At 49.1% G+C, this 13,032-nt stretch overlaps 3 protein-coding genes across 3 annotated transcripts; 1 reads left to right on the top strand and 2 right to left on the bottom strand.

Annotated features, from left to right (window-relative positions):
- Positions 1–8,451: 8,451 nt before the first annotated feature.
- Positions 8,452–8,913, bottom strand: PHYSODRAFT_263145 (hypothetical protein; the record flags this gene model as incomplete). The annotated part of the gene is made up of 1 exon (XM_009531368.1): positions 8,452–8,913. One exon carries the CDS (start codon positions 8,911–8,913, stop codon positions 8,452–8,454), a length of 462 nt encoding a protein of 153 aa, XP_009529663.1.
- A 1,945-nt stretch (positions 8,914–10,858) lies between these two features.
- On the top strand, positions 10,859–11,600 carry PHYSODRAFT_354836 (hypothetical protein). Its single transcript, XM_009531367.1, has one exon. The coding sequence runs from the start codon at positions 10,964–10,966 to the stop codon at positions 11,489–11,491; it is 528 nt and encodes a 175-aa protein (XP_009529662.1). The 5' UTR covers positions 10,859–10,963; the 3' UTR covers positions 11,492–11,600.
- A 2-nt stretch (positions 11,601–11,602) lies between these two features.
- PHYSODRAFT_334115 (hypothetical protein) lies at positions 11,603–12,849 on the bottom strand (the record flags this gene model as incomplete). The annotated part of the gene is made up of 7 exons (XM_009531366.1): positions 11,603–11,775; positions 11,847–11,994; positions 12,061–12,114; positions 12,192–12,321; positions 12,381–12,473; positions 12,546–12,609; positions 12,684–12,849. 7 exons carry the CDS (start codon positions 12,847–12,849, stop codon positions 11,603–11,605), a joined length of 828 nt encoding a protein of 275 aa, XP_009529661.1.
- Positions 12,850–13,032: the final 183 nt, after the last annotated feature.

Genomic DNA, 13,032 nt, shown 5'->3' with positions numbered 1-13,032 from the left:
CCTGCTTTCTTTTCATGCCTGAGAAAGACTGCCAAAATCTACTCCATACTGCTTGACTTGCTGCATAATATCACGAGGCATTTCATGGCTTGCTCAAACTAAATTTATAAGTAGATGCCATCTGAGTATCGCCGCCCACCGTGGTGAAAACGACGCGATCCAAACATTATCGATGATCTTATCGTCCTCTAGACCCTTGTAAATCACTCTCCTCTTTCCCAAATAATGTGTGTGACTTGTATTGCTGCGTAAGTAGTATCAATATGACGTATTGTGTCTTTCACGTATTTTGGCGGGTGAACTATTAATTCAGGCGGAATTAGAGTCATAAAAGGGTGATCAATGCTTATTTAGTGCTAATTCTGCCTAAGATTGTGGGCGCTTCCCCTAACATCCGCGATCAGCATTTGAGAGCTAATCGACGGAGATACGAGCAGAATGGCATGGATTGGCGGATAGGAAACCGCCAATCGCTCTGTTTCCGCCTAACGAAGGCTGGATTAGCTTATCCCGCCTTGAGTCGGCCTCACCATCGCCGTTCCTAATTCGGCCACGGAGGGACGACCCGGAATTAACATGGGCATTAGCTAACTCGGGGCATAATTAAGGTCGATAACGGATTAGAGTTATGCCAGAATTATCACGGCAGAATAAGTGAAAGGCACAATAATTCTTATTCGGTATATTGCTATTGAAATTGTTCGCCTGCGTCACGATCACTGCCAGCTACCACTGCAACTGCCCCACTGTCAATGCCACCGCTATTGCAACCGCTATTAGTTACTGACTTTGAAACTGATATTGTTATCGCTATTTCTGTTACTATCTTTTTTTTTTGCTCGCCCCACGATCAGGAAGAAAAACTGTCAAGGTCTACAGTACTCCATGGTGCGTGAGTTGCTGCAACCCAGTATAATGTCATCCAACGAGACTTCTTCGCGAGTTTGGCCTGTAACTGTACGACTTATCGAGCACGACTTATCTATAAATCGTACTCAGGTATGAATTGCTGTAAGTCGTGGATGGTTAATCAGCACTAAGTAGTGCGGAAACACCATCTCCTGTATGATCTAGCACATCCAGTACGGATTAGCATCCTTTTGGCACTCCTAGAAAGTGTCATTTCGGAGCTAAACCGGCTTGAAACACGACTTGAGCAACTTGCATTCAAAGCCTCTATGATTTACCACTAAATACGAACACTAAATACTGGATGCAAAGCACGATAATACAAGGTGATTCATTATTACTCCGGATTTGTTACCGTAGCATCACTATTTCAATTGCTGTTGCTGAATGGTAGGCAGGGAGAAAACAACCTACTGCATGTGGGCGATAACTTTCCGATGCGGACCAACACTAGCTTTACCGATACAACTGCATGTTGCTAGACCTGTCGGCGCTCAAACTGAGCCCGATGCACTGGTACATGAGCGATGAGAGTCGGTAACTTTCTCCAGCTTGCTCAGGAGTCATCGTGGTTTCGGTCGGAAAGCTGACAGCATGCATGAGGCCGTGCCTTATGAGCTGGCAATTAGGGCAGAATAACCCCAACATGAAATGCGCCACGCCAGCGAACATCAGCGGACCACCGGGTCTCCATCGCGTCCATGATAAACGTGGACATCTCGACTCGCCACGTTCTGCTCGCACTGAAGCTACCCGTCCGCTGGTTGCTTGGCAGGTTGTGGACGTCGTCCCCGAACGTGCTGGCGGCTAAAATGACCCCGTGACTGACCCCGAAGGCCTCTTGGATGTCTTTTGGGACTCGGAGGCTTGGTGGGTATGTTCCGAAGCTTGGGGGCAGGTGGTGATCATTATGGCAAATCTTGGGGCCTGCGCGCGGCAGACATCCATGGCAGATAAGTAGCGGCCCCTCACAACAGCAAAGACGCCGACTTCAACGCTGGTACGCTTTCCAGATCGGGATCGAGTGGGTCCATTTTTTATATTCGGCTATTTTTTCAAGTTGCTGTATGTATGTTGTTTTTCTCCAGCCAGATACTGCATTTTAAGAGCTCTTCAGAAGGAATATATGGTGGCACATCTATGAGAGCTTGGAGTCGTAGCATTTCGGCTACATACGTAGGAGGAGGTTGGAACTGCTGCATGTATTCTGGTGTGATATCTTCGGTAAGTGTTAGATTTTGCAGTGATGTCGTTCGTGATAGTGCAACATAGAGAGTTTGATGTGGCATTCCTGGTCTTTCTAAGGGTGTTACCGTAACGCCATCCTTGCAGGTTTTCCCTTGTAGGTTTTCAGCTGTGCAGGAGAAGGCTGACACTATTGCAAATTGACGAACTGAAATCGATGAACGAGATAGATTCTTGAATTTTGACAGCTTAATCTGTGCGTTAAGAACTGGTATTCCGATAGTTCCCGGAGGATATCCATCTACCAATGTGCTTTCGCAGTCGTGAACGCGAATGATAATTAGGTCGGGGGGGGTTAAGCACCTCTTTACGATAGTGCCATGAACTAGTTTATTACGGCATGCAGATTCTTGTAGTGGAGGCGCGAAACCTACTATGATTCCGGTTGTTCCATTAGCAATAACGTTTGCATCTTTTAGAGCGGGGTGTTTTCTTGTAATCATTACTGGCATACCAATGAAGCAGATTAATTTCATTGGAATTCGGTCAGTTTCATCGTCGTTTGCGTTAACTATTTTGTTGAAGATTGCCTTTGATCGAGGTGTCGGGTTTGCCGAGATTTCGTATGTCGTACTGTTAGTCTTTGTACATGCTTGGATTGTCATTGTGTCATTTATTGCACATCGTAGTGCATTAGTGGCGACAAGAACAGGATTGTAATAGGAATCCGGAGAACGACCAGCTTTACTCACTGAACGTCGCGCGTCTGTAAATACTCTGGAGTTTAATAATTTTCGGTGAGCGTCTGATAGTCTACCCCATCGAAGTTCACTCAAAATTTCTGCGTAGATTGGGTCGATTTTGGCACGCATATTTTCGGTGAGAAAGATGACAAAGTTGATGGAGTTGTGGACTTTAAACCCAACATTCCTAGCGGTGCTTGCTGCTAGAGGTGGAGGTTTAAAGCCTGCGACCATGGGAATGATATGAATTGCCAATTAGCAAACGAAGATACTAATAAGAAACTGGTTAGAACTTACATGGTGTTCCACGTACAGGTGGTAACTGTAACCAGTCACCAAAGTACATGGCATGCTTTCCGCCCATTATTTTGTGGGGTTGATCGGACATTGCTCGTGATGTCATGCCAGCGGAACCTAGTAACCCTTGATCTGTCATAGATATTTCGTCCATTATAACTAATACCACCTTTTGAAAAACATTTTTCATTTACAAACTGGGAGGAGAGTTGGATTGTGTACCGTTTAGCTGAAGGTTGCGTGCGGAGTGTATTGTTCTGCCTTTTATATTCATTGCCGCCACTCCTGTAAAGGCAAGGGTTTCAACGCTTCCTTCTCGACCCCACTTCTCGGCAAATAGTAGTAGTGTGAGAATTACTCGTGATTTACCAGTACCAGCTTCTCCTCCGACGTACGCTATAAGCTGTTCTTGATAGCATAGGGCTGCAAGACAAAATCTTCTGGAAATAATGGTTCTTGTAAAGCATCTTCGATATCTGACAAGTATGCAAATAGGAGATGCCTCGCTGCAATTTCAAATATCGCGTGCTGCCAAAAGTTGAAGCTAAAGGCCTTTGAGACCGTTTCAATGCTAAGAAAGGCAGGTATAGAACTTATCGAAGTGGCTGTGGCTTGATCAGGCCTCCAGGGAACTGCTTCGAAGCAGTCCTGGAGTCTTTCTAATCTTGTCTTGGCCTCAGGAAAAGCTGCAATGAAATCGCTAGTTCCTGTTGATGTGTAATTGTCACTGTTGTATGAAGTGACGTGTTCGGTGTAGTCTTCGAATGATGTGTAAGCGGGTACAAAAGCCTCGGCTGGTTGTGAGTAATTATCGCATGTGTTGTTGATTGTGGAGCGCAAATTCTGAACTGCATCAATAGAACACGTGTACAATGTTTCGCTGATTATTTGATCCATGTATGTTTCTAACTCGTTGTCGCTATTATCGCCGTCGCCACTTGCCGCATCGGAAAAGTTGTCATTGTCTATTTCTGTTTCTCGATCGTAGGGCTGCCATGGAGCTCTCGAAGGAGATTTTGTGCGAAGCAGAATGTCTTCTTGTGATTCTTGCTCTTCTTTTTCAGACCTGTAATAATCTATCCACTTCTCTTCGAATTCCCTCATTTGAGTTTGTTCAAGAGCTGAGCACGTGGATTTAAACCCAATGTAAGCGCGTTCAGCGTTTGGATACCCTTCAACAATTCTACCTTCTCGATGTGGTTTAAAAAGTGTCAAAAGCACCAAATAGTAAAACTTTCTGTCAGTATCAGATGTGTTAGCGCTAAGATCTGGCAATTGCTTTCCTGACATGATGAAAAGTTGCCGATGTGCATTTTTTTTCAAAGTGTAGCGCCCCATCGGCGTCTTGTTTCTTTCCGCTGTGGTACCATTCACAAATAGTGATAAAATTGACGTTATCTAACTCTTTTTGTCGTTTCCAGTACATACTTAGCTTGCGTTTACCATTCGATACGTGCCCGTTTGAATCCGAGTTAATATCGTCGGGGATCGTAATTTCAACTGTCGGTGAATTTGTACATTGTAGCATCTTTTCGAGGTTCACATACGTATGCTCATGTGAGAACCAAAATGGACTACCGCGATGAATATATAAAGCGGCCATTGGTGCTGCAACTTCTCGGCCGTTCGTCAGCGCACATAGATGAGAGCAATTTGTACCCTCTCCGTTCTGCAGTGTGATGGGTTGACCGAAGAAGCGGCAGACAGATGCTTTCGGTGTTCTGCGCGTAGGCTTAAAGCAAGAATTTGCGTGGCTCCAATAGTGAACTTGTACATCGCGGACGATGAGGCTTAATTCTAGTGCCGACAATGAGCTATTATCATTATTACGCGGTGGGGAGCATCTAATAAAATCAATGTTTTCAGGTGATAACTTTACTGCATTGCGACGCGCAGCAATATCAATCGCAGCATTAATCACATCTTTGTCTCTATACTTGACATTACAAATCTGACAACAAGAAGTAATCGGTGCATGTTGTCCTGGCAATGGCTTCCGGTATCCATCGATACTGACCGCGACTGGTTTCAATTCTCCAGCGTCCTCATTGAAGCAACGATTTGGTGATTCAACCACTGAGATAGTTGTTGTTGAAATGCAATCAACATAATCGGTTAGACGCTGTGTGAATGCTTCGTTCGAAGATATGGCTTCTTTCATTTGCTGTGACGTGGTAGGAAATCCGGGTAACCATACCGCGAAGTGGGCATGGAGATCATCACCCTGTTGTGTTTCTGCGGCAGCCCCAAATGCTCGAACCACACCGAAAATTCCCCCACCTTTCTTGGGTTGATGTGTCTTTCGATCCCACCCAAGAAAAACATCAATTATAATAGTCATTATTCTGTCAAAAAATAAGGCGCACTGCATTGGGCTGTTGTTGGCAATGCGCTTCCGATCAGCACGGTTTGGTAAAAGACGCATGTTGGCTTCTTCGATTACGTGATGCGGTAGTACACCAGATTGTTCAGCAATTGTATAAGTCCCAGCGGTATCGGGTGATACCGTAAAAAATAGCTGTAGTGGTCCAAAACGTTTAATATATCCGAAACGATCGTGTCGTGCTCGCATTCTGCTCAAATTCGATCCATAAAATGCTGTCTCACTGGTACGAAGACCTCTACGTAGGTTAATAACCTGTTGAACCTCTTTTGGGGGTGGATTTGGCTTCTTTCCATGCGCTTCTGCTGTAACAACATGGGCGTGGTTTTCCACGGAGCGACGAATTACATCACGGGGGATCAATCCTGCTTTTAACGCGTCAGATGACACATGAAGTTTAATGTGCAGTGCTTGTCTTGCACTTTGCAGTGCCAGATAATCAAATGCGAGGAGTAAACATGCATAGTGTGTTTCAAATCGATGATCCCCGATATGTAGCAGGCGTTGTATCCATCGCTCCACTGAAATAGGATTGAGGCGCTTTTCTGTCGGACCCCCACAACCTCCCGGAAATAATGTCGGAAACATTTGCACACATGCCTTCCAGCGGTCTGCCGACACAAACGCATTGGATTTTCTGACAACAACATCATTCGTGATAGTAGGTGGCTGCATGATAAGGCTAGAGGTTCCTATCCAACAATTTTCAAGAGATTTATCAGAGCCCTCGGCAATGGCAGATCCGGCGTTGTTGTATGTAGCGTAGTCTCTTACAGCTTCGGCTAGACTATCATTATCACTGTTTAATGTTGATGTACCTGTTCTTTAGATTATTCGGGTTCTACAACTTTCGTTTGCATTCAATTGCCACTCATCTTTATGTTCTCGATATACCTTGTTGTTTTCCATTAGAAATGCCACTACCTGGCGGCAGTTTTCAACATTTAATTCATAGCGTTTTCGACAGGCTGCATCTTGCTCAGAAGTTAGATTTCCAACAATGGTCACGCGCACGCGCTCTGAGATATCGCGAGGGAGCATGGAAACGATGTGCCCTTCCGTATTTTTCACCATGTAGTGATGTGATCGTATTGTTTTGCAATTTCCTCCAGTGATTGTTGATATGGACACGCAAGGTGCCACCAATGCAATGGCTTGTTCATCGGTACGAGAAAGTGGTGGAAACTCTTGCGGTAGCCAACCAACATAATTGCCATTCGCAATGGCGAAAGCAGGAGGCTTGCGATTACTTTTATTGTTGATATATTCGAAGCAGTCGCGACAAACCTGCATAATTGTTGAGTTATTTTCTCTGTGAATGGCTACAACATTAGAGCGAGTATGAGAACACAGTAGTAGCTGAATGTTTCCATTGTATCTTACCTGGTGGGAAAAGGAGGAGGTCCTTCATCCGAGCATCGAGTGCTGACGCGGCGTCGTATTGCTTCAAGATAAACTCTGGTATATCTGCGTTGTCGGGTATCCGCAATAACCGCGTCATGCTCTGTCGAACACAAGGGTAAGAGACGTTTCGCATGACACCTAAATTAACCAGAGAACATCTTACCTCGGCAATGGTATCCGTCAAAGGTGTCAGTTGTACATCATTCATAGGATGCAAAAGCTCGCACACGCAGCAAATTGCTCCTTTTGCCGGTTGAAGCCTCAAACATCCTAACTGCAAAACGCTGAAGTCTAGCTAGGTCTACCTCGGTTGGTACCTTAATGTTTAAAGTGCTATCCATTGCATCGACCTCCGCGGAGGTATAAAACGCAGTCTCATCTCTTAATGCTTGGTTTCGAAGCCGGTGAAGGCGTTGATACTCTGCTTCCCGCTGTCTACCAACTTTACGACGTTTCCGACTCGGCTGGTTATCTTCGTCATTGTGTCTGCGCTTATTGCTATCCGAAGCTTGTTCTCGTTCTGTTCTTATTCGTCTTTGTTCCGCAAGCAGTACTGCATACATAGGGCTACTACGAATCGCTCGCACCTGCGCACTCAGCCCGCACCCAGCGCCATCTTCACACTTAGTCTCTTCCTCCATTGGATGTCTCCGAGAAAACTGCTCTTTGCTACTACAGAAGTAAATATCTGAAGATTTGGCTACTGGAAAATATGAAACTGAAAAATTTGATTGGAGGAGAAAATGAAATTTTGGCCAGTGGCTGCAGTTGTACTAATAGTGCGTCACTGTTAGTACAATTGCACTATTAGTCGAGGTTAGTGCCTCGACACACGAGATGGTCGTGGGCGTGCTGGCGAGATGACCCCAGGCTTCGGTCCCGCTATCAAGATGACCACACGCCCACCCCCACACTGCCCTCGTACCCAAAACCCAAGCCACTGTTGTCAAAGATCATCGTCGGCTATAGCTCCGAGTTGCTCAAGTTCATATTCGTGGGCGAGAAGCTGCTGAGCTTCCCCTCCGACCGGTAACTGGTCCTGGCTGCCGACGTCAAGCCCGATACCATGCAGTACATGCCCTTATTACTTTATTGTGGATGCAGCTCTTTAACGAACGCAACAGCTGCAAGATCCACGGCGAAACCAAATCTTGGAGGGGCTGCTGAGCAACTCGCTACACGGTCGAAGTATGTCGCTGAGGAACCTGCCGCAGCCATACCAGTACTATAGCATCACGGTGGTGGACGGCACAAGAGCGACGTGCCCAACTACTTCCCAGCAAACTTCTAAAACGGACAATACATGGCTTGACACTGACAACTCGTTATATTAAATTAGGCTTACCTACCACGATGATCTGCTAAATACCTTTCTTCTGGTGGGCCCTGCATGAACCAAGCTCATGCTTATCATCCAACGCAAACTGCTGAACACTGGTTGTGGGTAGTTCGCTCGGCATCTTGTTCAGCATTTTCATGAAAGCACGTCACTCTACCGCAATCGCCGCCGCCTCCAACTTGTCGGACCGCTTAGAGGCCGCGCTCCTGCTCAGCCATCCAATCCTCTGCCTCCACTTGCCCCTGCAGAAGGGAATGGTACATCTGCAGCTTGCGGACCTTGCCAATGACGTCGACTTCGCCAACCCGGTGCGGGCAGCGCACTCCGCCCAGGGGACGCTTACGAGGCTTCCACATTGTCACCTGCAACGTGATAGTGTTGCGCATCGCGCGGTCCATCTTGGCCATTCTCGCCTTCAGCCCAGCCTCTTTGCCCTCGAAAATCGCGTCGACCAGGTCGTACCGATACAGCTTGGGCTGGTCCTCGATCCCAGCGACACACAGAGCCACACCAACGTAGTCGTCCTCCTTCGGCTTGTGCATCAGGTAGAACTCGCGCACCCCGCGGACCGTTCGCTTCGGCGGGAGGGCCCGTAGGCGCACTTGCTCTGCGAGCATCGCGTCCATCTCAGCGAACGGGTCCTCTTCGGCCATGAGGCGCAACTTCACTCGAGCTCCGATGCTTGTGCTTGGCTGACAATTCGTTTCTGCTGAATGCGCACACTAGGCACAGGGATATTGAAGTAAAGCGTCTCTGGGACTTGCCTTGAATAATTCTAGGACTTGCCTTGATAATGCCCAAGTGCTGCCCCTGCTATAGTCCTTTCGCGTCGGCTCGACGGTTTGCAGCAAACCAAACTTGCATCTTGCTACAAGGCTTGATCTGCAGCTTTATGCGAGGGTTGGACCATCTGGGTTACGACAGAACTTAATGGTCCAGCCCTCGTATAAACCAGCAGCGGTGGTGTAGGTTCGCTGTCACTGCAACCAACATGGCCTTGAAGGTCTATGCTGTATTCTTACTTACGCACTACTCTACACTGTACTGTGGTTGAAATTCAATCTGGCCCGGCCCACACAGCACCTGTCGACTACAGCGTCAGCCCTTCACTTCTGCGTAGCTGTTTATCACCATGGCGCTTATGGTCGCTGGATACGACCAAGATCACGTATTTCCACGCCGATCTACAGGTGGGCTTACCCCGTCGTGAAGGGCGGCATCACGTACAGTGCTTAGCGAGCAGTACAATACTGACTGCCCCAGGTGATATTGACCTGGCTACTCTCAAGTCGGTCGTTAACAAAGACGTGCTGCTTTTGTAATGTTTAATCGCCTGACGAAAGATGCGGCGTCCTATCCCATCCACCATGGTTATGGTACGATGAGATGCTATTGCACGACAACCTAGCAAGAATAATTGGAGTTGCATTTGCATGTCATGATACTGTTATCATTGTCTTGAGCACGTAGCTCTGTGGTGTGCGCCACATACTGCGGCGACGCGATCTCCACGAGCCCCACCGTGGCGCTCGGCATGGGCCATGGCATGATGAACACAATGTTCATCAATGGGCTGCAATGCGCAGCGCAGCTGATCGTTCATCGCGCCGCCTCCGAAGTCGGTCCGCTAAGGTCCACACGTGCGGCGTTTTATTCCAAAACTGAATACTCGTTAAATACATCGATCCGACCGCCTCTGCTGCTTTATACCGGTAGTACCAGCCGATTTTGAATACTCAAGTTCATATTAAAAAGTACCGAATGCTTAAAACTGATGGTCTGACAAGAAATGACGCTGGCTCTAAGCTATCCGCTTAGAGAACAACTTCGACTGTGATGGGCCAGCTGGCGGCGTACTATTGAGGTATTATAATATATCGTAGAGAAAAAGATCGGCTTGCATGACTTCCCGAAGTTGAAGTGGCTATAAAACCTGAGAATCTCTTAGTGGCTATAAAGTTTGAGAATCTCCTTGAAAATAGGTTGAGGCACATTTTTTGTTTCTTTTTGAGGCAGGTTGCTAATCAAGGGTGCGCAGTTGCCACTTGCCATACATTGAAGACCGTCCTAAATCACTTCGACGATCGACCCCTGATGAACCGCGGCGCGCGCCGTCGCCTGCTGTCTCTGGGCGTGTGGCCCGCGCTGCTGGACGCCGCCGACCACGTCGTGTGGAAGCTGCAGCTCTTCGTCCTGGCGTTGCTGCACCTGCTCTTCTCCAGCGACAAGCACTGGCTGTCCTCCCATGCGTCGTCCTCTTCTTCCTCAGGTGTGCCAGCCCCCGAGACGAGCGTCCTCCTCGCCCCCTCCTCCTTCTCCTCCTCCGCCTCGGATGCCGCCGTCGTGACCAAGCGCATGCGCGTCCTGTTCGTGCGCCACGCCGAGTCCGAGTGGAACGTCGTCTTCAACCGCGGCCTCAACCTGCGCGCGCTCGTGAGTCTCCTGCGCGCGGTGGCTCGCGAGTGGCTGCTGCTGCCCTCGGGCGACTCGGTCTTCCTGGACTCGCCGCTGAGTCAGCGCGGCCGCTTCCAGGCGCAGAGTCTGCGCGACCACGTGAGCGAGACGCCGCTCTGCTCGCTGGCAGGCGGCAACCAAGCGGCATCAGCAGCAGCCCCACTGGAGCCCGTGCACCGCGTGCAGCCGCACCGCCACTCCCCGCCTCAGTCGGAGGAGAGCGCGCTGCTGCGCTATCTGTGTTGCCCCATGCCCGGCAGCGTCGTGGTCGCGTCCAACCTGCGCCGCACCATCGACACGGCGCGCATCGCGTCGGCCTCGAGGCTGGAGACGCCCGGCGAGAGGATCCACGTGCTGTCGTGTCTGCAGGAGATCGGCCGCAACTTGGACACGCTGGCGCTCAGTGCGCCGCACTCTGCTCACCCGCACGAGGTGCTGGTGCAAGGTCTACGCGGGGAGAAGCGCCACGACGAGCTGTTCAATGTGGCGGAGAGCCACGGCAACAAGGCGGTGCTGGGCAGCGGTCGTGACCGCCTGCTGGCGTTCGCGCACTGGGTCTTCAAGCAGCAGAAGGACGTGGTGGTCGTGTACGGCCACTCGCTCTGGTTCCGAGCATTCTGCCGCGAGTTCTTCCCCAGCGACCTGCAGCATGAGGCTAAGGAGGCAAAAATGAGCAACTGCGGCGTCGTGACCTTCATGCTGGAAGAGCGCAACAGAGGTGGAGGGGAAGCTGCGCAGTACAGTATCCAGCCGGAGAGCTTCCAGCACCTTATCTAAGTGGAATCCTGTCGGATGAAGACGAACTTCCATCGAAGCCTTTCAAGGTGTTTGTGGTTAAATTTTCTAGTACGGAGTTGAAATTTGAAGACCACGTTCGGCCTATTCTCTTCATTCTTTTCGGCGCTGCTTTCGTCGGCGCATGGAGTCTCTGAATCTCGGCCAGAGCTGCCACCACTGCAGGGGTCTTTTCATGATTCCAGCTCGAATCAAGAGCTGTTGCACTTGCTGAGCCACACAGTCGACTATCCCCTGCGCGTTCGGAGTCACGACGTAGACGTAACCTGTAATTAGACGGCAGTACAACCGTGAGTAGAGCATTCGAGTTGCTAGAGTACGCATTAGTGTAACGCACCTGCAATGAGCCCGGCAGCTTGAGCCAGTATCGGCAACTTCGGGACCAATAGGTAGGTGATAACCAACTCGAGCCACGCTGCGTATTTCGTGGGCACCTTGAAGCTGTAAAGTTTCGTGAATGCTGGCGAATTGACATTCAAAATCACCTGACCAACATTACTTCCGTCAGCATGAATACTCTGGATGCCTCTTTGCGCCGCCATGCCCCATACCTTTATAGCGGTAAGCACACCGGAAAAGCCTGTAATGCATTCCTGCATTGCACCCTACAGCAACAACAAACAAAGTGCCACGTAAGATGCCTCACTGCAACTATTTCAATTCGAGCGAGAAGTGTACCAACCCATGATATCACGTGCGCCCCAGCCACAATGAGTGCTTGCGTCAAGACGATCAAGTAGACCAGCAGCACGCAAAAGCCAATGCTACCGAGTCGTCCTTCCAGTTTGTATCCTTTCCAAAGGAAGGATAATCTAAGGTTAACACGTCAGCCCGTCGTCCTTAGGTACACCCTTCCACCCTCTGCACTCACATGCTTTGGTATAGATGCAAGTCCTCCCAGTGGATGAACGGCGAGATGAACACCGCTGCAATTTCCTTGTTTGCCACCACTTTACCAGGACATCTAACGACAAGAAGGAATTAGTAGAGGACAACCCCATTTTCCCATCAACGTCACCAACACTCACGCACTCACAGTGCAAACGGACGCAACAACGACGGAGTCCGTGTCGCTTGAACATGCAGCAAATACATGACCGCTGCACCCCAATCCATCGTTTAGCCACACTTCTTCTCACAGCAACTGTCTTTCTCTAACTGTTGCACAACACACCAATGAGCGCGATCGTCACGGGCGGCTTCCGGTCCATTTCTTGCACGGAATTGAGCACCATCATGAGCGGCGGGGGGATCTCCGCGTCCATCTTGCCCGATTCCTTGTCCCCTTCATGCTTCTCTTCATCATTTGTCTGCTTCTTCTTGCGGCAGAAAATCCCCATGATATTTTTTTGGTTTTGATTTTACCTCTTCAACTGTCTGTTGACAGAAGCGGGGGTATTCTGAAGCTCAAGATAAAAGGCCAGTCCAGCCGTTACGCTGGAAGGTTGCAACGCTACGATCGAGCAAAAATGCACCTGCGTAGATAGGGGACAGCCTCGCCTTCGCCTTCGCCTGTTGCCGTT

The sequence above is a fragment of the Phytophthora sojae genome (genome assembly GCF_000149755.1).
Source record: "Phytophthora sojae unplaced genomic scaffold PHYSOscaffold_5, whole genome shotgun sequence".
NCBI classification, from domain to species: domain Eukaryota; phylum Oomycota; class Peronosporomycetes; order Peronosporales; family Peronosporaceae; genus Phytophthora; species Phytophthora sojae.
This window is presented reverse-complemented; position numbering and strand designations above follow the sequence as displayed.

Excerpts from the sequence above, each read along its gene's own strand:
- PHYSODRAFT_354836 (XM_009531367.1), top strand. The coding sequence starts at position 10,964 with ATGCCCGGCAGCGTCGTGGTCGCGTCCAACCTGCGCCGCACCATCGAC.